Below are 26,472 nucleotides of genomic sequence, written 5' to 3'. Positions count from 1 at the left end.
CTGTGCGAGTTTTAGAGGTGCTTGGCCGCGTGCTCGGGTGTTTGGAACGGATGGGGACGGATGGGGAGAAATCGTTCCTGGCCGACCCCGGGTAGGGAAAAGTGATGGAGGAGGAATTCCTCTTTCCTTGTTGAGGAATCATGCATGCAAAAGTGGTGCTTTTGGCCGTAGGCACAGAAGACTGCAATGAGTAGTAATGGTACTGAGACCAGGAGAAATAGGTGAGGCAACCCTCCCTGGAATCAAGCTGAATTCTGGATGAATGTACAGTAGTGGCCAGAATTGTGGGAGCCTTTTGGGAAAAGTGTATTTTCTAAAACTAGCTAATAACACCACTTTTTTTGGAGTAGGACCATAAAATTATATATCAGTGGAAAGATAATTTAATCAAGAATGTAATGCAATAACATTAATGTAATGCAATGTAATGTAATATGAAGGATTTGCTATTAGAATAAAATAAAGAAGAAAAGTGAAACACGTAGAAAAAAACGAGATATACAAAAATTATCACCATGTCACTTAATACTTAGTTGATACTAATATCCTTTAGCATGAATTATGGCATTACAAGGTCTTCCCATGGAGTGAACCAAGTCTTTTTAGTTCTACAGCTGTTATAATGTGAAACCAAGACTGAATGATTGCTTCTATTAACTGGGTTTTATTGCTGGGTCACTTCTGACTAACAAGTTTCTTTAGTCAGCTCCATAGATTTTCAATTGGGTTAAAGTCTGGGCTATTCTCGGCATTCCAGCAGTGGAATAGGATTATCTTGAAACTCCAAAATAAAAGTGATGTTATTAGCCATCAAACTTCAAAAATACACTTTTCCCAAGGGGTTTCCACAATTTTGGTCACTACTGTATGGGCGATTTTCTTGCCAAAAATACAGAAGGGATTTTCCGTGCCCCCCCCCCCCAAATCTCCCTCCCTCTCTTTAAACTTCCCAGTTTAACAGCCCTGGAATTTTTTAATTATATCCATCCGTCTACCAGATGATTCCAACATCAGGCAAAGGTGGTGGATAGCGACCATGTAAAAAAACTATATCTTTGAAAGCTTGTTCAAAGAATCTCCTGGGATATGCCTGACACTGCATTGGGAGCCATGATGCAAGAAGGGAAGGGAAGAAGAAGATACAGTAGGCCTTTGACTCTGATCAGCCAAGGTCAGTGTGTATTCTCCAGCTGTTTTGGTGCCTGGATTTTGGGAAACATCTGGTTGGCCTGATCTAGTTGGGGTCCACAAGGGATTGCCAAAAAAGTCAAGACTATGAAAGTTTCATGAGCTATCAAGAGATTCAACCTAGAAATAAGGAGAAACTTCCTTAACAGTGAGAACAATCAACCCATGGAACAGAAGTTGCCTTCAGAAATTGTGGGATCTTCACCACTTGAAGCTTTCAAGAAGTGACTGGACTGCCATCTCTCAGAAACGGTGTACGGTCTCCTGCTTGGGCGGGAAAGTTGGACTAGATGACCTACAAGGTCCCTTCCAACTCTGTTAATCTGGTATATTGCTCCCTGTTTATATACAGTAGCTTGCCCTGCCAGTGTTGGTGGGTATGGTGTATTGTTGTCAGAAAAACAGTATGTCTATATCCATGAAGTCAGTAATCAAGCTCAACAGGAAGAATAACAGAGTTGGAAGAGACCTTGGAGATCTTCTCGTCCAACCTGCTACTCAAGCAAGAGACCACACCACCACCATTACCACCATCATCATTAATGTTTCAGAATGGTCTAATACCAGAAACGGTTCAGGAGCAACATGTGAACACGTGAAGTAATGTAATTCACCAATTGATGAACTATTACATCCAAGGATGTAAAATTCTTTGTATAATTGCAGAATAAGTATTTCCAGACTCTGATGCCTATAAAGTAATATTGGTTGCCGATTTGATTCTGGGTGCAATTCAGGGTGCTGGTTGTCACCTTTAAAGCCCTTTGTGGCTTGGGACCAGGTTATCTGAGGGACCGACTCTTGCCGGTCACATCTACCTGACCCATCAGAGCAGGGAGGCAGGGAACGTTGCGGGTCCCATTCCCCAAGGGAGATACACCTGGTGGGACCAAAAAAAGAGCCTTGGTGGCTTCCTCTCTCTGGAACATCATTTTCCCAGAGATTAGAATGGCCCCCACTCTAATATTCTTCCGGAAGGCGCTGAAGACCTGGTTCTGCCAGCGGTTCTGCGGAACCCAGAGTGGGATGGAGCCGATTAAATGGCTTGTGTAATCTGCTGTTGCCGGGGCGGGGTGGGTGGGGGTGATTTTGTTATATTGTACTATATTAATTTATTTGATTCTTTTTGTTAGTTTTTGTTTTAAATGTGGTTTTATATTCGGTAAATCACCTTGAGTTGCCATGAGCGAATAGGCGGCAATATAAATTAAATGAATAAATAAATATGATTTGGTTCCATCTTGTCTCTTAATTTTAAATAAACATAGTGATAACAAAACAAAGATTTATGAGTATTTAGAGGATAAGATTTTTTTTCTGGAACAAGAAACTTAGAATTATTAAAAATATTTTTTTATATTTTATAAATCACCAAAGTCTTGTGATAAATGAAAACTAAATAAGAACATACTTAGCTAGTAAAAGGTAAAAATAGGTTACTCTACAAAAATTTGATATTTAAAATTGTAACTAATGTTGAACAACAAATTTATGCTTCTGTATCATCCATATATAGTAGGACTAATCAACTTGTGCTTTTTCCGTCTAACTAGTCCCTGTGAATCCAATAAGGATAAAGCAGTTGCTCTAGATTTGCAAGTAGTCAGGTTGTGTATAGTAGAAGTGCATCTATGAATTCATGGGTAAAAATGATGTCTGAAAAAGTAGCAAATCAGAGAAAACTGATGTAAAAATGTGTTTCCTTCTGTGGTAAAACAGATGCTTTAAACCTTTAATCTTTCCCACTGCTTCAAGTTATTATACATTCTAGAATTTATTCTGGTGGCCATGAATATTTAGTAAAATATTTCAGATTCATGATGCAATAAGCTAATTTAAATGGATAGTGACATAATAAATCCCAATCCCATTTTGCACCCCATCCCACCCCATCTAAAGGGAAGCAAAATTGGCATGCTTTCTTTGAAGGGGAATATTAAAGTATCTGATATTTATTTAAACTTTGTTAAAAAGCATTTATGAGAGGTTAGGGTTATGAAAATAAATTATTTTGGCACAAAAGCACAAAATAAGTGACTTATTTAAGAGTATAATTTAATAGCCATTTAAATATATGCTGTATTAAGATTTTCAACAGTTACAAAATATTTACACAAGATATAATTAGATTGCCCTGGAAAGTTAACATCTTTAAAGATCATTGTACGTAGTCCTTCTACAAGTACAAAATTCTGTTCTTTTTATAAGCACCAGATATGTCTGTCCCATCCATTTCATGTTACAGACAGAAATATTTTCAAAACAAGATTTTCACATAAATTAATGTTTTCAGTTATCATGAACTATGTGACCAAATATTTTAAAGACACAATTTTACAATGAAGAGTTCCTTTGATGTAACCAGCACATACAGCCTAAAAAAAAAGTAAAGAAAAAATAACACTTTATGTTATATATGGAGCGCCAGGCCACACAAACAGGAAACACAAAAGAGGTAGTGGATCATCTGTGAAGATGTTTGTGTCCGAAAAGGACCATCATTCAACTAAAGTGTTTAAAGGATTTTATGGCGGCATAACTCATTGTCAGTATAACATAAACTATTGCACATTTGGGAGCATAAACCATACTGCTCCTTTTTACTGCATTCTTCCATCTTTCTTTAAGGTGTCCTGGACAGTGCTGATAATAAAATCAAGAAGAATTTCCATATATGTATATTCTTTGGTTCAGAGAATATCATAAAAAGCACCAACCAAAAATTAAATATTTTATTAATGTTGTCAAAAGTTTCTTTTTTAAGCCATTTCTCCTTCATAGGAGGAAGTCTTTTTCTTCCTGAGATTCTTTAAGAAATCACCAGCATGTTGCTGTACAATTGTTCCACAGTTTTGTAATTGTTTCTCGTGTCCTGTATATGGCAGTATGAGGAGGTTTACTCAAAATTCTAGAGAAAGCACACCAAGCCACTTTCTATGTATCGTTGTTGTCCCTGATTGAGATGAGAAAATGGATGAACCTGAACAACTGGTAGTTGATTGGTGTCTTGAGCGTGGAAAAAAAATTGGGTTTTATGCCAGTTGCCATCTTGAATCTGCAACGAAAGAAAAGTTAAAATGATACAAGATTCTGCATAATCTTTAGAGGGGAAATCAAGAAAGAAGCAAAAGTTATCACCAAGGATATGCAGATGTTCTGTGCATAATTATGTGCATAAACTATTTTGGTAAGGGTGTTTTAACAAAATATCTACTTTAAATGTTTGGATCTGATCTAAAAATAAGTTTTCATTTAGTTAAAAACAAAAATGTTGTTCCAGGCAGAAATGAATGGGGGAAAAAGAATTGGACAAAGCCAAAGGCATAAACAGAGCCGAGGGGAGGCAGGGAAGTGCATAGTATGGGAAAGCTAGAATACTCTGTTTAAGAACATCAACAGCAATCATAGCTGAAGGGAAAGAGGGAAGTGAAGACAGCAGGCAAAATAGGACTGGAGGGATATGGAGATGCTGAAGGGAGAGAATGACATACTTGCCTTTCCTGATTCATCACACAGGAATTGCTCAGAATATTGTTTCATGTGAAAGGTAACAACCAAAATCTGGATTTTGATTCTACTGACATGAAATGGCTCATTATACTTTTTCCACTATTGTGGAAAATGTGGGAAAACTACAAGAAATGTGAATTTTTTTTAATACGATATAGTAGGCAACATTTTCATGGTTGGGGTCCCCCGCTTAAAATTTGAGGTGGAAGATAGATGTTGCTTTAACATCTGTAGTCATGAAAACCTTTGAAAGGCTAGTGCTTTCCTACTTGAAAACATCATGGATCCGCTGTTAGATCCCTTGCAATTTGCATACCGAGCAAATAGATCAACAGATGATGCCGTTAATATGGCTCTGCACTACATCCTACAACATCTTGAGTCTCCAAAGACCTATGCAAGGGTCCTCTTTGTAGACTTCAGTTCAGCATTCAATACCATAATTCCAGACACTCTTCTAACTAAGCTAAACCAGCTACAGGTACCGGAACAGACTTGTAAGTGGATCACAAGCTTCCTAACAAACAGGAAGCAGCAGGTGAAGCTAAGCAAGATCACATCAAATACCTGTACAATTAGCACAGCCCCCCCCCCACAAGGCTGTTTGCTCTCCCCACTTCTCTTCTCTCTGTATACCAATGACTGCATCTCCAACGATCCATCTGTTAAGCTACTGAAGTTCGCAGATGACACAACAGTGATTGGTCTCATTCAAGACAATGACGAATCCGCATATAGAGAGGTCGAACGACTAGCCTTGTGGTGCAACCAAAACAATCTGGAACTGAACACACTCAAAACCGTAGAAATGGTGGTAGACTTTAGGAGAAACCCTTCCATACTTCCACCTCTCACAATACTAGACAACACAGTGTCAACAGTAGAAATCTTTAAATTTCTAGGTTCTATCATATCGCAAGATCTAAAATGGACAGCTAACATCAAAAACATCATCAAAAAAGGACAACAAAGAATGTTCTTTCTGCACCAACTCAGTAAGCTCAAACTGCTCAAGGAGCTGCTGATTCAGTTCTACAGAGGAATTATTGAATCTGTCATATGCACCTCTATAACTGTCTGGTTCGGTTCTGCAACCCAACAAGAAAGACACAGACTTCAGAGGATAATTAGAACTGCAGAAAAAATAATTGCTACCAACCTGCTTTCCATTGAGGACCTGTATACTGCACGAATCAAGAAGAGAAAATATTTACAGATCCCTCACATCCAGGACATAAACTGTTTCAACTCCTACCCTCAAAACGACGCTATAGAGCACTGCACACCAGAACAACTAGACACAAGAACAGTTTTTCCCCGAAGGCCATCACTCTGCTAAACAAATAATTCCCTCAACACTGTCAAACTATTTACTAAATCTGCGCTACTATTAATCTTCTCATCGTTCCCATCACCAATCTCTTTCCACTTATGACTGTATGACTGTAACTTTGTTGCTGGCAATCCTTATGATTTATATTGATATATTGACCATCATTTGTGTTGTAAATGTTGTACCTTGATGAATGTATCTTTTCTTTTATGTACACTGAGAGCATATGCACCAAGACAAATTCCTTGTGTGTCCAATCACACTTGGCCAATAAAAATTCTATAAGACCCATAGCATAGAGATACAATGAGAATGAGATCACACTACAGGTAGTCCTTGACTTACAACCACAGTTGATCCCAACATTTGTTGCTAAGTGAGACATTTGTTAAGTGAGTTTTGGCCCATTTTACGACTCTTCTTGCCATAGTGGTTATGTGAATGACTGCGGGTATTAAGTTGGTAACATGTTTGTTAAGTGACTCTGGCTTCCCCTTTTACTTTGCTTGTCAGAAGGTCACAAAAGGGGATCGCATGACCTCAGGACACTGCAACCGCCATAAATGTGAATCAGTTGCCAAGTGTCTGAATTTTGATCACATGGTCATGGGAATGCTGCAGCGGTCATAAGTTTGAAAAATAGTCATAAGTTACTTTTTTCATTGCCATTGTAACTTTGAACGGTCACTAAATGAACTGTTGTAAGTTGAGGACTACTTGTATATGGAGGAAATTAAAAAATACGGGGAGAAGGGTTGCAAAGTTTTAATAAAGGAACTGAGATTTCCTTTACTATTTAAGATAATCTTATTTAGCAGTTCAGTGTAATGTTTAAAGAACCAGCCTAGATACTAGGAAACCATGAATGCTAGTCCTGCCTTGGCATGAAGCTGATTGGGTGAGGGGTCAATCATTTTCAGCTTTAGAAAGAAGGCTGTGGCGGACCACTTCTGAAAATTGCATGCACTGGTGGTTCAGGTGTTTGCCAGGAAGTAAAATTGATTTGCAGGCATCAGCACTCTCAATAAAAAAACCCCTTTTTATACACTACCCTTTTCGGTTGTTTTCTGTAATCTCCAGTTTTTATAAATTACAGTCAAATCATGCTCCTTATAAACAGCATTCTAAACTACCTGGAAGAACAGTGGAATATAAATGTAATAAATAAATAAATGTAATTGCTATCAGAAAGCTAAGTATTGGAAGAAAAATATTTATATCTACTTCATTTACTTCCACTTCCACTTCCACTGCATAGCTTTCTGTTCTTTTTGGGCTTGTCATTCTGCCATCTATCTGCAAACAGATTTGTAAGAATTACCAAAAAAAAAAAAAAAGTATTTGGAGTACAACATTTTGTTCATAAACCAGAGGTGATTCAATACTCATTGGAAAAAATGAGCTCTTCCAAGTTTCCATGAATAGCCATGAGCATTTTAATTTAAAACACAACTTTTACTTTTAAAACATTATTTTATGATTGTTTTCATCTTGGGTACATACATAATAACAATTCATTCAAGGCAATTATGAATTTGGGACGAAAAAATTATGAGCTGGTGTAAAAGAATCAGATCTGCATTCTTGCTCATCTCTTGTTCCTTTGTAGAACTAGAGAGTGCAAATGTCTACAAAATTTTTGAATGTATAACAGAAAATGGAGTCCTAATGTATCTTGCACATTGAAATCAATTTGTCGAACATAGGCTGCAAAAGTTAAGCAGCCCATGGATACAGCATGTTAGGCTTCTGTTTAAGAATATCCAGATTTTAAATCATACCTAATCTCTATAATCTCTATAATTCATTATAATCTATAATATAGACATTTAACATTTTTAGTTGGATGTTTTAAGAAATGGAATCCGTATTGTTTGTGGCCTAAATGCAAATATGAGAAAATTGGAAAGTATTCTTTGTATTAACATTTTCAGTAATGACTACCGTACATATGGCTTACCATGCATTCATCCATAAGAACTTTTGGCTCAAGCAGCGTGTTTGCTTCAAAAATATCACCATTCCATCCTTTGAAGATCAGGGAAGGTTTCTGATCATGTAGCTCGTTAGTTTTCCACACTGGGGTATTTAGGCAATGGACTGTAATAGTGTGGGTTGCTTCTGAACTAAGTAAATGAAGGAAGTTCATCTGTACTTTTCCAATGCTAAATTCCAACTATTTAACAAAAATAAACATTATTATAGAAAATATGGTGGCAGTTCATAACCACAAATCATACTGACAAGTTTAGATATATTTAATATATAATTATTCATTAAAAATCCTATTGCAATAACAAACTATTGGTATTTAATCTGTTAAATTGTTCAGGCACCATAAATATATTCCTTCCTTTTCTTACAAAACCGGATTTACACAATACAAATATGAGGAGAAAGATTACATAATGGGGATGGAAAAAACAACACTGCATACTTTGCTTTTCAAATTGTTGTTTCCATATGGACCTTGTTTAGGTCCTTACTTTGACATTTGGCTTGAATTTCTAATGGTTCTTCAACTACAAAGCCATCAATTCCAGGTCTAGAACAATACTGAGAATCAGACTTTATTTTTTTAAAAGCCTTTTTCAACTTGTTTTTCCTCTTTTTTTCCACTAAGTTCACTAAATGTTTTAGGAAAATGTGATACAGACACATGGAACAAAAATTATTAAATAATACTACCACTATACTAGTAACGAATAAGGTTTTGTTCTCCATGTAATCCTAAAGCATGATACGGCCCTTATCTAATCTTGCCAATTTTTTAAATAATTCTCTTCAAATTATTTCTGAGTAAGAACGCATAGGACTGATGGGTTATACATTGACATAATTGCTGATCACTATACTCAAATATGTTCCATTGCAAGAAGCCCTTTTTACATATTTTCCTATGTTTTTGCTGCCTTTACCTATGAGAACTAGGTTCATTTGTTTTGTAAATATGCAGGGATATTGCAAAATATGCAAAAGGGAAGGTATTTTTTAATGATTGAGCAGTCAAATTCTACAGGAAAATTCCAACTCTTATAATAAAATTGCAGAAAGAAGACAAGTGTATGGTTGTTGCAGAAATGATCTACCTTTGTGACAGATACAGGAGATAAACATGTCTGGCCACCAGCAGTAAAATTGCAGAAAACCTCAATAGCATCTGAAGGGCACCCAATATTTGGATCAATCCAATATTTTCCTGTTGGTTAAGGAAATAAAAATCAGATAAATTCTAAAATATGTTTTTCACCGGTGAAAATCCTAGTCCCTTAAACAAAAAAATCTTCAGTTTTAAGTTTTCTTCTGCCCTTATATGTTTTCAGATTCCAAAAATAGGGGAGAAAGAAGAGAGTTGAATATACTGTTAGTCTTTGATTACCGACAACTCATTCAGTGACCAAAGTTGCAATGGCACTGCACTGAACAAAGGGTACTTAAAACTGGTTTCCAAAATTCCAGCCATCACAATATTCCAAGAGTTACATGTTTGCGATTTGGGTGCTTGGCAAACAGCTCTCTTAGAATGGTTGCAGTGACCTGTGGTCTTCTGATAGCCATTTGCCACCTTCCCTATCAGCTTCCCACAACCAAAGTAAATGTGGAAGCCAGCAGAGAATTTCGCAACTTGCTTTGATAAGTCCCCACCCCACCTTCCTGCATACCATACGCTCCTCTTCTTGGTCTCTTTGCTCTTGGACACACCCACATTCTCCTCCCCTCAACATTGCTGAATTCATACCCATATCCTCCTACCCTGCACTCCCATCTTCCTTCCCTTGACCTTCCTGTGTTCACATCAGGGGTGAAATGCTCCCGTTTCGAACCGGTCGTCCGATCCAGTAGCGATGGCGGTGGGTGGTTCAGAGAACCGGTAGCAAAAATCCCTGTCCCCCACCCCCCGCATGCCCAGCTGAGCCACACGTTAATCAGAGGTTGTTGTTTTTTTTACTTTTAAAAGCATTTTTTCTTCGGCCGAAAAAATGCTTTTAAAAGTAAAAAGAAGCCTCTGGTGATCGTGCGGCTCAGCTGGAATCGTCAGAACCTTGTAAAAGCATTTTTTCTACAACCTCTTCGGCTGAAGAGGTTGTAAAAAAATGCTTTTAAAGGGTTCTGGAAATCAGGCAACTCAGCTGGGATCATCAGAACCCTTAAAAGCATTTTTCCTATTACCTCTTCGGCCAAAGAGGTTGTAGAAAAATGTTTTGAAAAGGCTCCTCTGGTGATCCCAGCTGAGTTGCCTGATCATCAGCGGCTTTTAAAAGCATTTTAAAGCATTTTAAGCATTTCGTCCAAAGAAGTTGTAGAAAAAATGCTTTTAAAAGTAAAAAAAAAAAAAAGTTGGCCATGCCCACTGTTACATTACCCCCCACCAAGCCACACCCACAGAACCGGTAGTAATAAATTTTACATTTCATCCCTGGTTCACATGCATCTTGCTGCTCCTTAATGACCCATGCATGGCTCTTGATGTTTCAAAGGCAACTGGGACTGCCTGGACTGTTGTTGCCAAGCAATGTGATCAAGCACTACGGTGCTTTACGACCATAGTGCTTAGTGACGGCAGGCCTTGGCCAAATTTGCTGCTGTAATCTGAGGACTACCTATAACTGTACTGTGGCTCAACTAGGTCTAACTGAGTTGTGAGAAAAAGATGTAAGGACTCTATACTATTCATTTTTCTTTGTAATTATTATTTCTGTAACTATAGTCAAAGACACTACAAATATCTTGTGCTAATAATGAGAATATTTTTTCTTTGTGTGTATGTTTCCATATTTCACAACACTGGCAGAAGAATTCATACAATTATAGAATTGGAAACTTTGAGAACAGAAGAGTCCTTTGGATTTATAAGCAGTATCCTAGGCCAGCAAATTCAAACCAGCTAGATTATAAAGAAGGTATATACTATGTATATCTTTTACAGAATAAAGTTTGCATATAAAAATGTACAAGCTATGCAATTTTGGCTATAGCATCTGAAATAAAACAATATATGAATCTAATGCAAAATAGACAATTCTATAATAAAAACCAAGAGTTCAGTTGCTGTGAATCTTTGATATCAAATGGTGAAGGAGGGAACGAGTCACCCGAAACAGGGCGGCTGGGCGGTTATCTGCCGATGCAATGAGGGAGGAGGCGTAGCTACGCCTCGCTTCCCTCAATGCCACTAGGTAAGCCCTATTATAGGACTTCACTAGTGTCCGATCAGCCTCTGAACGGCTAGACCTCCAGGAACTCTCTAGGCGTCTTCTCCGGCGCTTCATCCCTCTCAGCTCCTCGGAGAACCAAGGAGCCGGTTGGGACCTGCGCCGGGTCAGAGGCCGCAAAGGCACGACACGGTCTAGGGCCCCCACCGCGGCCTGTTCCCAGGCCGCAACAAGTTCCTCAGCCGTGCCGTGAGCCAGACTCTCAGGAAGTGGCCCAAGCTCCGTCCGGAACCTCTCCGGGTCCATCAGGCGCCTGGGACGGAACCAACGTATCGGCTCCGTCTCCCTGCGGTGTTGAATGGCGGTCAGAAAGTCCAGGCGAAGGAGAGAGTGATCTGACCATGACAAAGGTTCAATGACTATTTCCTTCAAGTCCAGATCTCTCAACCACTGACCAGAGACAAAAATCAAATCCAAAGTGCCTCCCCCAATGTGAGTAGGGCCATCAACTACTTGGGTCAGGTCCAAGGCCGTCATGGAAGCCATGAACTCCCGAGCTGCTGTCGATGGCGAGCCGGGAGGTGGCAAGTTAAAATCCCCATGACTAAAAGTCTGGGGTCTCAACTACCACCCAGCAAGCACCTCCAGGAGCTCGGGCAGGGCAGCTGTCACGCAGCAAGGAGCCAGGTACGCGACCAGCAAGCCCATCTGACACCTATGACCCCATCTCACAAAGAGGGATTCGCACCCGGCAATCTGAGGTACAGTGGTCTCCCTCGGCTCCAGACTCTCTCTAATCACAACCGCCACCCCCCCACCCCTACCCTGAGCCCTCGGCTGATGGAATGCACGGAAACCCGGTGGGCACATCTCGACAAGGGGCACGCCCCCTTCTGCACCCAACCAGGTCTCCGTAACGCCCATAAGGTCCGCGGCACCCCCCTGGATAAGATCATGAATTAGGGGGGCCTTATTGGCCACGGACCGTGCGTTGCACAGCATCAGCCGAAGGCCCAGGCTCTGAGAGTCTTGACCATCCGGGAAACGGGAGAAGTCTGGGGGCTCGGGGCGCGCGGTCGCCTGCAAACAACTTCCAGACCTCCGAACCTTCCATCGCGAGCTTAAAACACACCTATTTATCTGCGCGGGACTGGACTAGTTTTTAAATTTTTTAAATTTTAAATTTTTAAAACTTTATAGGGGTTTTAATTGGTTTTAATATTTATATTATTTTTAATAATTAGGCTTTTTGAATATGTCTCTTAATGGTTTTCTTAATTTGTATATATATGTTTTTTATCTGCCTGTGAACCGCCCTGAGTCCTTCGGGAGATAGGGCGGTATATAAATTCGAATAATAAATAAATAAATAAATAAAATAATCTCTGAATTCTAAACAAAGCAAATGCTGTATAAAGTTTAAGACTTATTTAATTTTTAATGTTATTGGAAACTTACCATTAGACACTTTACGTTCACAGTTGAGCAAATCTCTACAGATCCGTGCTGGATTATCTCGGGTTCCTAATGGGTTTTTGATGCTATGGAGTAAATTGCTCAGATAATGTAGTGTTTTGAATATTTTGGCACTGTGGTCTAAGAATGTCACTTCAGTGTTCTGATAATTCTGCCAAAGGGGAAAAAAATTATATTATTGCAAAGAAATGTACTAGGACATGGTCAATTACCAATCTAAACACTACCTATAATTGAAAATCTGGATTTACTGATTTATGACAAATACTGAAGAAAAATAAGCTAAATGGTGGGAAAAGGTGTGCCTCATATAAAAGGTCTGAATATTTGTCGTAATTGGATCTGACTTGGCAATAATATGTGTTTTTTTTAAAAAAACTTGCTATAGCAATTGATTATTTGCTGAATATGTGTCAGCATAAGCTATGGTTATAAAAAAGACAAATATAATTTTAGCTCAATATAACTATCATTTTCTGGATTACCAGAAATAATAGGTTCACTTTGTGTTGGCTGGATAGCAACCCTCCTTCCCCCACCCGCATTGCCCAAGTATTGCCTCTAGTGTTGGTCACTACGCCTGAAGGCATCAGACAAACTGTAACAGAATCAAAGAAGAGTAACATAGATGATCAAGGGACTAGAAAGTAAATTTTATGAGATGAAAAGCACTGGAAAACTTAACATTTTTTAATTACATAGTGGACATCTCTCAATAAGATTAGTATCTGTTTTCTATTACCCTGACGTGCAAACTATAGAATAATGGACATGAAGCGATAGAAAGCAAATTCTGATTGAATGTTAGAAAAATCTTCTAAATTTGTCAAAGAGCAATTTGACAGTGGAAACAATTATTCAGACTGGTGACAAGTTTACACTTGTTAGATGTGCTCAGGCAGAGCTGGGGAACTATCTGTCAAAGTTGATTTAATTTGGCTCCCTTCGTGGAGGAAGCATGAGGATTGACCTAAGTAGTTCTTTCCATTTTTATAATTCTATGATTTTGCTATATTATGTTTGGTTCCAATCCCTGTTTAATCCTTTTCTATATTAAAATGTCCCAATGCTATAACATTTCCTTATGAGATGAGGTCATGTCATCTTTTTTTTTTTTGTTTATACCAACCTAAATAATTTGGTGTTAAAACAGTTGTATGATGTCTTAAGCATTTAGACTAAAAGGCTTGTATATACTTTTCTAGTTTGCCATTCAATGCTTTTCACCACAAATTAATATAATATTTGAAAATCTGTAAGAAAATAAAGCCTTTAAAATTATGCATATCTTATTCTTGAAATGGTCATTCTAATGTGTATAATTTATCAGTTTCAATGTGCAAATATTGTTACCTCCATTTCTAAGGCAGCATTTGATTCAAGCAAGGCTTGAATAGTGGCACTCATGTCTATTTGTTTCTGCATAAAATCAAAATGTTTCTTGTTAGTAATATCATTGTCCAGGCATTCAAAAACCAATCACATAGCTCTTTCTACACAGTTATTAGGTATCCAAGGACACTAAAATCTCATTATATTATTTACATTTGATGCTTTAAGTAAGCTCCAGGGCACTCAAGAAAATTTTCAGTGCTGAACTGCAAAGGGTACAGGAAAGTGCTTGAGATATTGAAGCAATAATAGGAAACTATAAAAATGGGTTTTTGTATTTCATAAGAATAACATAAACTTAGACATTTTATAAAAGAAATATGAAAAACAAGAAATGGTATCACTAATCACGGATATATTTTGAACTGGCAATTTGTGAATTGACTGTACATTTCCTTGAATTAAATCAGTCTTATTTCCAAAAAGATTTGCAGAGATGCTGTTCTATGTTAACTGTACAATCAGCATATTTATTTATTAATTAAATTTATTTGTCACCTATATCATATCAAAAGGACTCTGGGTGGCTTTTAAAATAATGAAAGTGGAAGCAGAACTATAGCAGGATTAAATCATTCCATTTAAATGGTGACTGTAGAGAAAAGCTTCTAAGGTTAGGTATATTTCTGCTTTATTGATAAAGTTATTCTAATAAATAAATGGAACTTACTCTTGGTCCAGGTGCTCCTGGTGGACCCTAGAAATAAAAGAGAAAAAGAGTTTACAAGATTGTATGGTTATATAAATTGGGCGATATCAATCATGTCTTTTGATAGTATTTTGATTCCTTACAGGCAGACCTGGACGACCACGAGGTCCTTGCGGGCCCTGAATGAAAAAAGAGATAATAAAAATGTCTCAGTAAGATTACTTTAAATCTTCATGTATTACTTTGTAATTAAATGTAACTCAATTCAAATATTAAAGTACATGTAAACGGGCTGAATTAAATAGGAGTTATATTTGTGACTTATTCAAAGATTTCTCAATGCACTGTAGGCCATTTATCTAAGTTCCTGAAAGTATGTACTGTGTATTTATAAATCTATTCTGTACTATTGTTTTTAAATATAGAATCACTTCTAAAAGATGGCAACCCAATAAGACTGGATAAGTAATATCATTTTATTTTCTTTCCTTGTATATATTTGGAGGTCATTTACAATTGATTGATTAAATTATACCAGAGACACAGGCAACAAGCAGTTTGCATAATCCCCAGTCAGTTAAAATGTTACTCTAAAACAATTCCATGCATTACATGCTTAATTTATTAGCAGTGCATAACTAATGTAGCTGTCAGATGCAACTATCTGCAAATCTATTTTACAGAAGATAACATTTATTGTCTATAGAAGGACAAATACTTCCCAAATATACAAGCTTCCTAAAAAAATAAATTTGCATTGCTGTTGAATAATGTCAGACTTGAGTAATTGTGCTGTACTCATACTGTGTCATAGTATTTTTTTCTCCCTCCATTAAATTGTATCCAATTCTTGGATACCACCCTGGACAAATCCCTGCAGTTTTCTTAAGTTTTTCAGAAGTGGTTTGTCATTGCTTCTTTTCTAGGACTGAAAGAAAGTGACTATCCCAAGGTCACCCCACTAGCTTTGTGATCAAGGTGGGACTAGAACTCAAAGTTTCCCAGTTTCTAGCCTGGTGCCTTAAACCACTACACCGGGGTCGGCAACCTTAAACACTTAAAGAGCCACTTGGACCCATTTCCTACAGAAAAAAAAAACACACTGACAACCACAAAACCTGGGTGGGTGTGGCCAACTCAATGTCACTCACTCCCACCCAGTCACATGACCACCTAGCCACGCCTACCCACCCACAAAACTATTCTCTATGTCTCTCTCCCCCTCTCCCTATCTCCCCCTCTCTTCCCCCCTTTTTGTAGCTCTGTGTCTGTCCCTCTCCCTATCTTCCCCCTCTCCCCCCTCTATGTCTTTCTTCCTCTGTATCTTTCCCTCACCCTCTCTTTCCTTCTCTCACCCCCTCTCTATGTATTACTTTGTATGTGTCTCTCTTTGTCTCTCTCTCACCCCCTCTCTGTGTATCACTCTGTGTGTCTCTCGCTATTTCTGTGTGTATGTGTGTGCGTGCGTGTGTGTCTCCCCCCCTCCCTTTGGGCAACTGTCCTCCTCCCCCCTTCCTCTCGTAATTCCCTGGCCAGCTGTGGCTGAGCCAAGAGTATTCGCATGCACAGGAAGACCCTCCTCAAGCGAGTGCCAAAGCACAGCAAAGGCGTGCGCGGGGTAGGCAGCTTCTTGTTTAGGAGGGTCTTAACAGGACACAGTTTCTCTCCTACACTAATGCTCCGGCCATTGGCCTTGCTGTGTCATCACCCACCCCCAGTAGCTCTTCAGCCGAGCGCGGAGGGGAAGAGAGAGAACACGCACCTGTCTTTCCTGAGGGTGTAACTTTGTTGAAGCAATTAAAAACTTCATATGGATGTGTAAAAGTTGTATATTAGGAAGTCATGTGAATTGCCAAAGCAGTATGTTACTCTCTCTCTTATATAACATAAATAGTAATTACCTTGGGAATTTGTATTGCCATTTCAAAATGAGGAGTTTCTATTCCTGTCCCATCACTGGTTGGCCCCGTTCCTCATTTCTTTTTTGGACTCCAGCCTCAAGTGGCAGGAAGCGAAGGCTGCCTTATGTGCAAATGTGTCACAAAGGCAGGTACAGGGCAGCTTTGCTCCTGTACTCTCTGGCGACCCTCTTCCCCCTCCTCCTCTCAATAGAATAGAATAGAATAGAATAGAATTTTATTGGCCAAGTGTGATTGGACACACAAGGAATTTGTCTTGGTGCATATGGTCTCAGTGTACATAAAAGAAAAGATACGTTCATCAAGGTACAACATTTACAACACAATTGATGGTCAGTATATCAATATAAATCATAAGGATTGCCACCAACAAGTTACAGTCATACAGTCATAAGTGGAAAGAGATTGGTGATGGGAACTATGAAAAGATTAATAGTAGTGCAAATTCAGTAAATAGTTTGACAGTGTTGATGGAATTATTTGTTTAGCAGAGTGATAGCCTTCGGGAAAAACTGTTCTTGTGTCTAGTTGTTCTGGTGTGCAGTGCTCTATAGCGTCGTTTTGAGGGTAGGAGTTGAAACAGTTTATGTCCAGGATGTGAGGGATCTGTAAATATTTTCATGGTCCTCTTCTTGATTCGTGCAGTATACAGGTCCTCAACGGAAGGCAGGTTGGTAGCAATTATTTTTTCTGCAGTTCTAATTATCCTCTGAAGTCTGTGTTTTTTTCAAGACACCCGGGCCAGCTGTGGCTGAGCTGGGAGCATGTGCACACGCGGGGAGACCATCCTTAAGTGAGCACCAAAGCTCAGGAAAGGTGCGCGTGGGATGGGCAGCGACTCGCTTAAGGAGAGTCTCTCTGCGCATGCGCACTCTCCCGGCTCAGGCACAGCTGGCCAGGGGGTTACAAAAGGAGGAGAGGGGAGGAGAGTGCAGGAGCAAAGCTGCCTTGTACCTGCTTTCATGCCACATTTGCGCGTAAGGCATCCTTCATTTCCTGCCGCTTCGGTCTGGAGTCCCCCCAAAAAATAAGAGGGGCGGGGTGAACCAGTGATGTGACAGGGAGCCATGGCAGAGGGCCCAAAGAGCTGCTTGTGGCTCTGGAGCCGTGGGTTGCCGACCCCTGCACTAGACCAAACTGCCTCTTATCTAGTACATAAACAGATACTTAAAGACTTATATAAAAAAAGGCTAAAGATGTTGCACAAGTTAAGTGGTTAGATGAAGTATGTACTGGGTTATAATAAATAAACCTGCTCATATGTCATGTCAGAATTAATCCTTCCACCACCACACCCAATCATTCAGCCAGAACTTATGAAGATTCTTGGATGAGAAGCGAAATGTTTTCTTCCTCAAGGAAAAAACATAGTCCTGTTACCTTTTGAAAAAGCACTTTTGAAACCACTAGTACAATGATGGCTAACCTTTTTGCCAACGCGTGCCAGGAGGGGAGGGTTGCATGTGTGTGTGCCCAGACCGATACTATACACCCCACCCCCACGCATGCAACCCCCTGCTTCCCCCGTTCCTGGCATGTGATGGCCCATTAGGCCCGTTTTTCTCTCTCACCTGGCCCCAGAGCCTTTCTAGGAGCCTGCCTCCTCCGAAAATGGCCTTCCCCACCCCCCAGAGGTCCTCTGGAGGCCAAAAATAGCCCGTTTGCCAACTTCTAGTGGGACAGAAAGACCCGGTTTTTGCTATCCCGAGCCTCCAGGACCTCTCTAGGACTCTGTGGAGGGCGAAAACGGCCTTCCCCACACCCTTAGAGGTCCTCTGGAGGCTGAAAATGGTCTGTTTGCCAACTTCCGGTCCCACTGGAAGTTGGCAAACGGCCATTTCTGGGGGTGGGGTGGGGAATGCTGTTTTTGCCCTCCCCAGACTCATAGAAAGGCCCTGGAGACTAGGGACAGCAAAAAATGGGCCTTCCGGTCCCACCAGAAGTTGGCAGATGGGCCGTTTTCTGCCTCCGGAGGACCTCCAGGGAGGTGGGGAAGGCCGTTTTCGCTTCCCCCAGACTCCTAGAGAGGCTCTGGAGCCAGCTGAGAGAGAAAAACAGGCCTTTCCCACCACCCCCCGAGGCCTTCCGAGGCAGGAAAGAGCCTGTTTCCTTACTTCTGGTGGGCCCAGAGGCCCAAAAATAAGCCGGCCAGCGCGCGCATGCGCGCCAGAGTGGTGCTCACGTGCCCACTGATATGGCTATGTGTGCCACCTGTGGCACGTGTGCCACAGTTCGCCATCACGGCACTAGTATGTCATGTCTATGTCAAAACAGGATGCCTTTAAATGAAAATCTTTCCTTTTAAAATCAGCTCTTTCTTCAAGAGCTGTAAGTAGCTGACATGAGGGTTTCTTTTAATATCTTCCTCAGAAAAGCAATTATGAGGTTAGAATGAGAAAGAACAATGGATCTTTTTCAAAAGCTGAGCTCTAGGGTCAGGAAACGAATTGAACCTGGTTTTCTTTGTTTGCATTAATTTTTTATTAATCCAAAATTTTACCAGTCTCTAAAATTTAAGAAAAAAGTACTCTGGAAGACATGATTAATTGATTCTGTGCCATTAAGTCAGTGTGAACTCATAACTCATGACCACATAGATTTTTCTCATGACAATGTGTCCCTAATCTGGTCCTTCAGATCTCCCAATTGTATACTCATTGCTGAAAGGTATAGGGGAACATTGTACTGTAAGAATTATAATGGAAATAAGAGCAGCAAAAGAAGCTACTCTGAAAAGCTAAAGAATCAATTTTCAGCAAATGAACCAGCAAACATGTGGAAAACTCTTAAAAATATCACGGCTATGGCAAACCTCCTTCCCAGGCTGAAGGTAATCAACAACTGGCAGATGACCTGAATGAGTTTTACTGCAGGTTTGAAAGGAAACTACAGCCACCTATCTCCACAACCCCATCTCAGACAGACCAACAACAGCCAAGCCTCCTACAACTGACCCCATTTCATTGGGTTCACAACCCCTAGTGATCACAGAAAAGGAAGTGCACGACCTATTTCACACAGAAAAGCCAGCAAAAGCTCCAGGCCCAGACAAAGTAACTCCTTCTTGCTTAAAAGTCTGTGCTGACCAATTGGCCCCCGTCTTCCCTCATATTTTCAATAAATCACTAGAGATGTGCTATGTTCCTTCTTGCTTCAAACGCTCTACCATCATCCCAGTGCCGAAGAAGCCCACCGTCAAGGAACTGAATGACTACAGACCAGTTGCTCTAACATCTGTAGTCATGAAAACCTTTGAAAGGCTAGTGCTTTCCTACCTGAAAACCATCACGAATCCGCTTTTAGACCCCTTGCAATTTGCATACCGAGCAAATAGATCAACAGATGATGCTGTTAATATGGCTCTGCACTACATCCTACAACATCTTGAGTCTCCAAAGACCTATGCAAGGGTCCTTTTTGTAGACTTTAGTTCAGCATTCAATACCATCATTCCAGATATTCTTCTAACTAAGCTAAACCAGCTACGGGTACCGGAACAGACTTGTAAGTGGATCACAAGCTTCCTAACAACAGGAAGCAGCAGGTGAAGCTAAGCAAGATCACATCAAATACCTGTACAATTAGCACAGGGGCCCCCCAAGGCTCTGTGCTCTCCCCACTTCTCTTTCCTCTGTATACCAATGACTGCATCTCCAACGATCCATCTGTTAAGCTACTGAAGTTCGCAGATGACACAACAGTGATCGGTCTCATTCGAGACAATGACGAATCTGCATATAGACGAGAGGTCGAACAACTAGCCTTGTGGTGCAACCAAAACAATCTGGAACTGAACACACTCAAAACCGTAGAAATGGTGGTAGACTTTAGGAAAAACCCTTCCATACTTCCACCTCTCACAATACTTGACAACACAGTATCAACAGTAGAAACCTTCAAATTTCTGGGTTCTATCATATCGCAAGATCTCAAATGGACAGCTAACATCAAAACATCATTAAAAAGGACAACAAAGAATGTTCTTTCTGCGCCAACTCAGTAAGCACAAACTGCCCAAGGAGCTGCTGATCCAATTCTACAGAGGAATTATTGAGTCTGTCATTTGCACCTCTATAACTGTCTGGTTCGGTTCTGCAACCCAACAAGAAAAACACAGACTTCAGAGGATAATTAGAACTGCAGAAAAAATAATTGCTACCAACTTGCCTTCCATTGAGGACCTGTATACTGCACGAATCAAGAAGAGGCCGTGAAAATATTTGCAGATCCCTCGCATCCTGGACATAAACTGTTCCAACTCCTACCCTCAAAACGACGCTACAGAGCACTGCACACCAGAACAGCTAGACACAAGAACAGTTTTTCCCGAAGGCCATCACTCTGCTAAACAAATAATTCCCTCAACACTGTCAGACTATTTACTGAATCTGCACTACTATTAATCGTTTCATAGTTCCCATCACCAATCTCTTTCCACTTATGACTGTATGACTATAACTTGTTGCTGGCAATCCTTATGATTTATATTGATATATTGATCATCAATTGTGTTGTAAATGTTGTACCTTGATGAACGTATCTTTTCTTTTATGTACACTGAGAGCATATGCACCAAGACAAATTCCTTGTGTGTCCAATCACACTTGGCCAATAAAATTCTATTCTATTCTATTCTATGATCATTTCAAAAAGATTGGAACCTGCTTTTATCTTTTTGAAATTTTCTTTTTCCATTTTCTTCCTTATTTATATTAGTCCTTATTTTTTTGTTTCTTTTTAATATTTGTATTGCTTTTTTCTTGTTAAAATTTCTTCAGTAACAATTATATTAAACATTAATATATTAAAAGCATGTAAAGTTTGCTTTGTTGTCAACTAATTATCAACTTCCAAAATTTAGAATTGAAAGTGACAGATGTAACATATGAAAAATATGCAAAAAGATATAATAATAAACAGATATCAATAAAGTTACTTCACCAGGGTTGTCCTAAAATGTTGGGATGGGCACCAAGCATATGCTGCTTTTATACTGATACAAATTCCAAAATTCTTTGCAATTTATTTTGCATATATTCCAATGGTAGCTCACCCTTTCTTCTAAGAGGTCATGTAGGGATCTTACCTCATTTTATCCCCATAACTTTGAGCTAGCTTGGAGTGAGAGTGAATAATTGGTCACAAATTACCCAATTAGCTGCATAGTCCAACACCTTCTCTGTTGTCCTATATTGGCTTGCAGCACACTGCACACATTTTGATTATTATGACGGTTTTATTGTTACCCCAGCAAATGGCTTACATTTTGTGTACTGTTGGACTACTCTTAATCTTTGGATTGAGGGATTTAAAATACTGCAATCAGTCAGTCAATAAACCATCTTTGTCCAGTAAAATCAGTAGGGACATAATAGGCATTGGAATTAAAGCCACAATTTTTACTTTTACTTTTTTATGGCTTCAGCTAAAAAACCTGGGAGTTGGAAGTTTATTGAGACCAAACATTTTTTACATTAGAGATATTTAATCTCTTTAGATATTTCTAAGGTTTTCTGGACAAAGGAGGAGCCACTTACATATTCACTGGAATTAGGCAGAATGTAGCATTTTAGATTACTCCTGCATAAATAAAAACACATTTCTCATTCCCAAAGCTAGTGGAGTTATTAGCAGGAAGGCCTACAACTCATAGAGTACATGCTTTATGCAGGATCCAATCTGGGTCAGTAACCGAGACCAGAGGTTTTGTCTTCAGAGCTTTCAGACTCATACTGGAGCCCATCTTCAGGGAACTTCTCTCTAGCAGAGTGTGTGCTGTTCTGTGTGCAGCATTTATAATGCCTGTTGTAAGTGGCTTTTTAGATGTTCAGATGAAGATGGGCAAGCCTGAAAGCTTAGAAGACAAAGCCTCTGGTCCTGGTGACTGACCCATATTGGATCCTGCAATATTATCCTGGGACACGAATATTCTCCTTCATACATGCTTTATCCTCAAAATGTCCCAGAGTCTGTCAGTTCCAGGAATGAGATAAAAGACACCTGTCCAATAATCTATAGCTGCTACTAATATATTCACCTAAGAACCAACAGTCTGACTTTGTACAAGATATTCTACATTTCTTTCTTTTCATGAATTTCAAAATGTAAAAAAAACCAAAAAAAACCCACAACACCTCAGCTGATACAAACGGGCTTGTTCTGTATTCTTTTGCACAGGACATATCATCACCAGGAAGTACAGAGAAAATATTTTCAACTATTCAACTATGATACATGGATACTGGGTACATATACCATTCAGAGTTGATAATGACTACAGTGATATATAAAGCCAGCCAGCCAGCCAGCCATGCAGCAGTAAATAAATCAGTCCAGTCTTTTTGTTTAAAACTTTACTTACACTAAATGAACACAAAAATTTCATTCTACCATATTAATAACATGCATACCACCTATTGTGCATCCACTCTAATTTTTGCTTTAGTAAGCCAACACTACTAGACAGGAGACCATGTACTAGTACAAAATATCAGCCAGCCAAGAGACAATTTAGAACCACAGCAGTATGATCTCTTATATAACCTGAAAACATCTTTCAGTGCTTTGCTCAACACCCTTACATATATCCCTAATCCTCTCCACAAAGAATGAATACTAGTTTCACTTACAATTTCACCTCTGGATCCCTTTTCTCCTCTGTATCCCTGGGGGGGAAATGAAATTACATTAATCTTTTATGTCTTCCATCATTGGCTTTCAGTCACACTGAGATGTACTGATATCTAAGCACTTGTATGAAGAAATGCATCAACATTAATTCAGCTGTATGAATATTCACAGAAAGGTATTTACTTTTTTACTGGATGAATATTAATAACTTTGTGAAAAGTTAGCATATTATACCTTAAAAAGGTAAAGGTTCCCCTTGCACATATGTGCTAGTCATTCCCGACTCTAGGGGCGGTGCTCATCTCCGTTTCAAAGCCGAAGAGCCAGTGCTGTCCGAAGACATCTCCTTGGTCATCTGGCCAGCATGACTAAATGCCAAAGGCTTACAGAATGCTGTTACCTGCCCACCAAAGGTGGTCCCTATTTTTTTACTTGCATTTTTTACATGCTTTCGAACTGCTAGGTTGAGCTCACTCTATTACGTGGCACTAGGGATTCGAACCACTGAACTGCCGACCTTTCGATCAACAAGCTCAGTGTCTTAGCCACTGAGCCACCGCATCCTCTTATAACTATAGTATAGTTGAGCTAATAAAAGATTGCAAGGAATTTACATAACATGTTTTTCCAAAGCATAAAACAAAAATGAAAAGTAGCATTTGTGCTTATAATTCGGACTCGTACAGAACAGATTTATTACATGTGTATTTTTCCTGCTAAAAATAAGCATTTTCCTGATTTTTAGAACAGTTTATGGAATTTCCATATATTGCAACTTTCTAAATAAATATTCCTTGGCATCAAAAATGTTTGTTCCTAAGAGACAATGTATCTTAGGAAAAACGTAGAGAAAGCATTACATGTAGGAATAAAAAACAAAGGGAGATTTCAAATTGTGATGAGCTGTACTTACAGGTTTGCCAGCTGGACCAACAATACCTTCATAACCTACAGGGCCTGTGTTTCCCTGAAAACCAAAAGGAAAATAAATTGCAGAGAAATAACTGAATGCAAATGTTCTTATAAAAATTTCATGTTATGTCATACTTTTATTTACATTCCATTACCAAACATATAATAATACTAAACTATTTTCTGGGTACAATGCAAATTCAGTTTATCTCATTTTTATTTTCGTATTTTGCTTTGCATTTCAGAGAGGCATTTATGAAATTTTGAATAATGTACTAAAGGTAAAAGAATTTGACTTCTGTTTATTTAAAAAAATGAGCAAGTATTACATTTCATGTATACATTTTGTGTTTAAATTAACAAAAATCTCATATAGTAAACTGCAAGCTGTAATTTAAATAATAAGCAACATCACTACTCATTTTTTCTAACGAAGTTATATCGCTTTACCAAACAAAAATAATACAATTTTATAAAGTTATTTTGGTTATTTTTTTCACTCAAATATTTTTGCTTGAATGCAAAGATAAAGATATGTACTACTTTATTAGGTTATTGCTGTCTAACTCTACAGTCTAGTTCTCCCTAAAATTAAAAAAAAACCACAATTAAAAAAATTAGTAAACCAATTCAGAAGTAAATGTATGAAACCAATAATAAAAACTAAGATCTAATAAAGTTTTTAAAACTATGTACAAATATTCAAGGAGGAGGTGAAGTATATTTTGTGCGGGAGGAAAAGACTTGAACTATGTAACAAAAACTTTTTTTTCTTAATGATCAAGTCATTACTAATAATCGTTTGGGAAAAGGTCAAAGTTATATAGCAATAGCGCTTAGACTTATATACTGCTCTATAGTGCTTTACAGAACTCTCTGAGCAGTTTACAACTTCAGCATATTGCCCCAACCATCTGGGTCCTCATCGTACCAACCTTGGAAGGATGGAAGGCTGAGTCAACCTTGGTCAGGATTGAATTCTTGGCTGTGGCCAGAATTAGCCTGCAATACTGCATTCTAACCACTGCACCACCAGGCTCTTATCTGCTAAGCATGGTAATTTGTGTACATATTAAGTAGGTAGAGGAACTTTGATGGATATGAACTAGTGGTTTGTTAACGGAGAAGATCTGAACGATCTGGGAGAAACATCGAAAGTTTTATTTCCAAGTGAAGAATTTTGGGAAATCATGATTAAAGAGGCTAGGAAGGATCCAGTAGGAGCCCATCTGCTCACTCCATCTAGATTTTCCTAACAGCTTAAGATAGGGAATGTAGTGATCCTAAATGTAATCCTGAGACTAGTTATGATATTCAGGATTACGTTCTTTTGTGCAATGTAACTTGCTTCACATATGTTCCTTATGTTATTGTTTCCTGATGAATGGAATTAGATTTGGGACTTACTTCATGTACAGATTTTCTAAGATGTTGTCTTATTTATGTCTGAGTTCAATAGCAGAAAGGAGAAGCTTCTCAGGACAGATGGACCTCTTTACATTTACACCAACTGATTCAGGAGTGTCCTTTTATTGGACTAACTCCTGAATGCCTATCAATCTCTTGCTTCTTCACAGTCCTACAAGACCTACGCCTGTGACAATAATGGCAACTGAAGTTTGACTTTGAAGAACACTCTCATGTGGTATCTGCAAAAAATAAACTCTGATGGAATAGAAAGGTCCACTGTAGAAGACAAACATGAACCTTTGGTCATGCTAAAAACTATCTAGAAAAAATACAATCAGATTAAAAAGATAGATTAAAAACTTGTATATCTATATCTTATATCTAAGACAGCATCTTTAGCAATTTATCTTGAAACAGGGGGATGAGGTTCAGGTACCCATAATTTTAAAATGATTGATTATTTATTTTGGTTTTAAACATACCGAGAAGACTGATTTTTACAGAGCTTTATCTGAATGTTTTCTCACTTTTCTTTGGAGAGCCTCAACTCTTATAAGCAGGCTCTCTTGTGGACAGAAGAAGTTGCCCATTTAACCGCCTTGATCAGCTGTTTGAAATATTACAACTTTTTTAAAAAAATTCTAGTAGACATTGCCATCTGGTGGCCAGAACTAATGTTTTTTTTCAAATATGAAATTTAGTCAGCTATTTAGGTTCTAGAAGAGAATATTTGTAGCTCGTGGAGTCCTCGGTGACCTCTGAGCTTGACTAAATCCAGAAACTGGTAGAGAATTCCTGGAAGCCTGGAATTCTAACCAATCAGCTATCAACGAGCACATAAGCAAAATTTACACGTCATTCAAAAGGGACAAATGAAAAATTAAAAAGGAAACAAAAAAA

At 38.9% G+C, this 26,472-nt stretch overlaps 1 protein-coding gene and 1 long non-coding RNA gene across 2 annotated transcripts in view; one reads left to right on the top strand and one right to left on the bottom strand.

The window, feature by feature from the left end:
- The first annotated feature begins 20 nt into the window (after nucleotides 1-20).
- LOC131194103 (uncharacterized) lies at nucleotides 21-15,882 on the top strand. Its single transcript, XR_009154102.1, has 3 exons — nucleotides 21-91; nucleotides 10,824-10,932; nucleotides 14,847-15,882. It is a non-coding gene; the product is annotated as an uncharacterized LOC131194103 (long non-coding RNA).
- COL24A1 (collagen type XXIV alpha 1 chain) overlaps nucleotides 3,226-26,472 on the bottom strand; it is a 169,416-nt gene continuing 146,169 nt past the window's right edge. The window contains exons 52-60 of the mRNA XM_058174721.1: nucleotides 24,164-24,217; nucleotides 23,250-23,285; nucleotides 14,845-14,880; nucleotides 14,723-14,749; nucleotides 14,014-14,079; nucleotides 12,643-12,811; nucleotides 9,121-9,230; nucleotides 7,992-8,207; nucleotides 3,226-4,243 (exon numbers count right to left, since the gene is read on the bottom strand). Of these exons, the coding sequence (XP_058030704.1) occupies nucleotides 4,097-4,243; nucleotides 7,992-8,207; nucleotides 9,121-9,230; nucleotides 12,643-12,811; nucleotides 14,014-14,079; nucleotides 14,723-14,749; nucleotides 14,845-14,880; nucleotides 23,250-23,285; nucleotides 24,164-24,217 (861 nt within the window). The 3' untranslated portion in view covers nucleotides 3,226-4,096. The remainder of the gene's footprint in view (nucleotides 4,244-7,991; nucleotides 8,208-9,120; nucleotides 9,231-12,642; nucleotides 12,812-14,013; nucleotides 14,080-14,722; nucleotides 14,750-14,844; nucleotides 14,881-23,249; nucleotides 23,286-24,163; nucleotides 24,218-26,472) is intronic.

Source organism: Ahaetulla prasina, chromosome 3 (genome assembly GCF_028640845.1).
Source record: "Ahaetulla prasina isolate Xishuangbanna chromosome 3, ASM2864084v1, whole genome shotgun sequence".
Taxonomy (NCBI): domain Eukaryota; kingdom Metazoa; phylum Chordata; class Lepidosauria; order Squamata; family Colubridae; genus Ahaetulla; species Ahaetulla prasina.
This window is presented reverse-complemented; position numbering and strand designations above follow the sequence as displayed.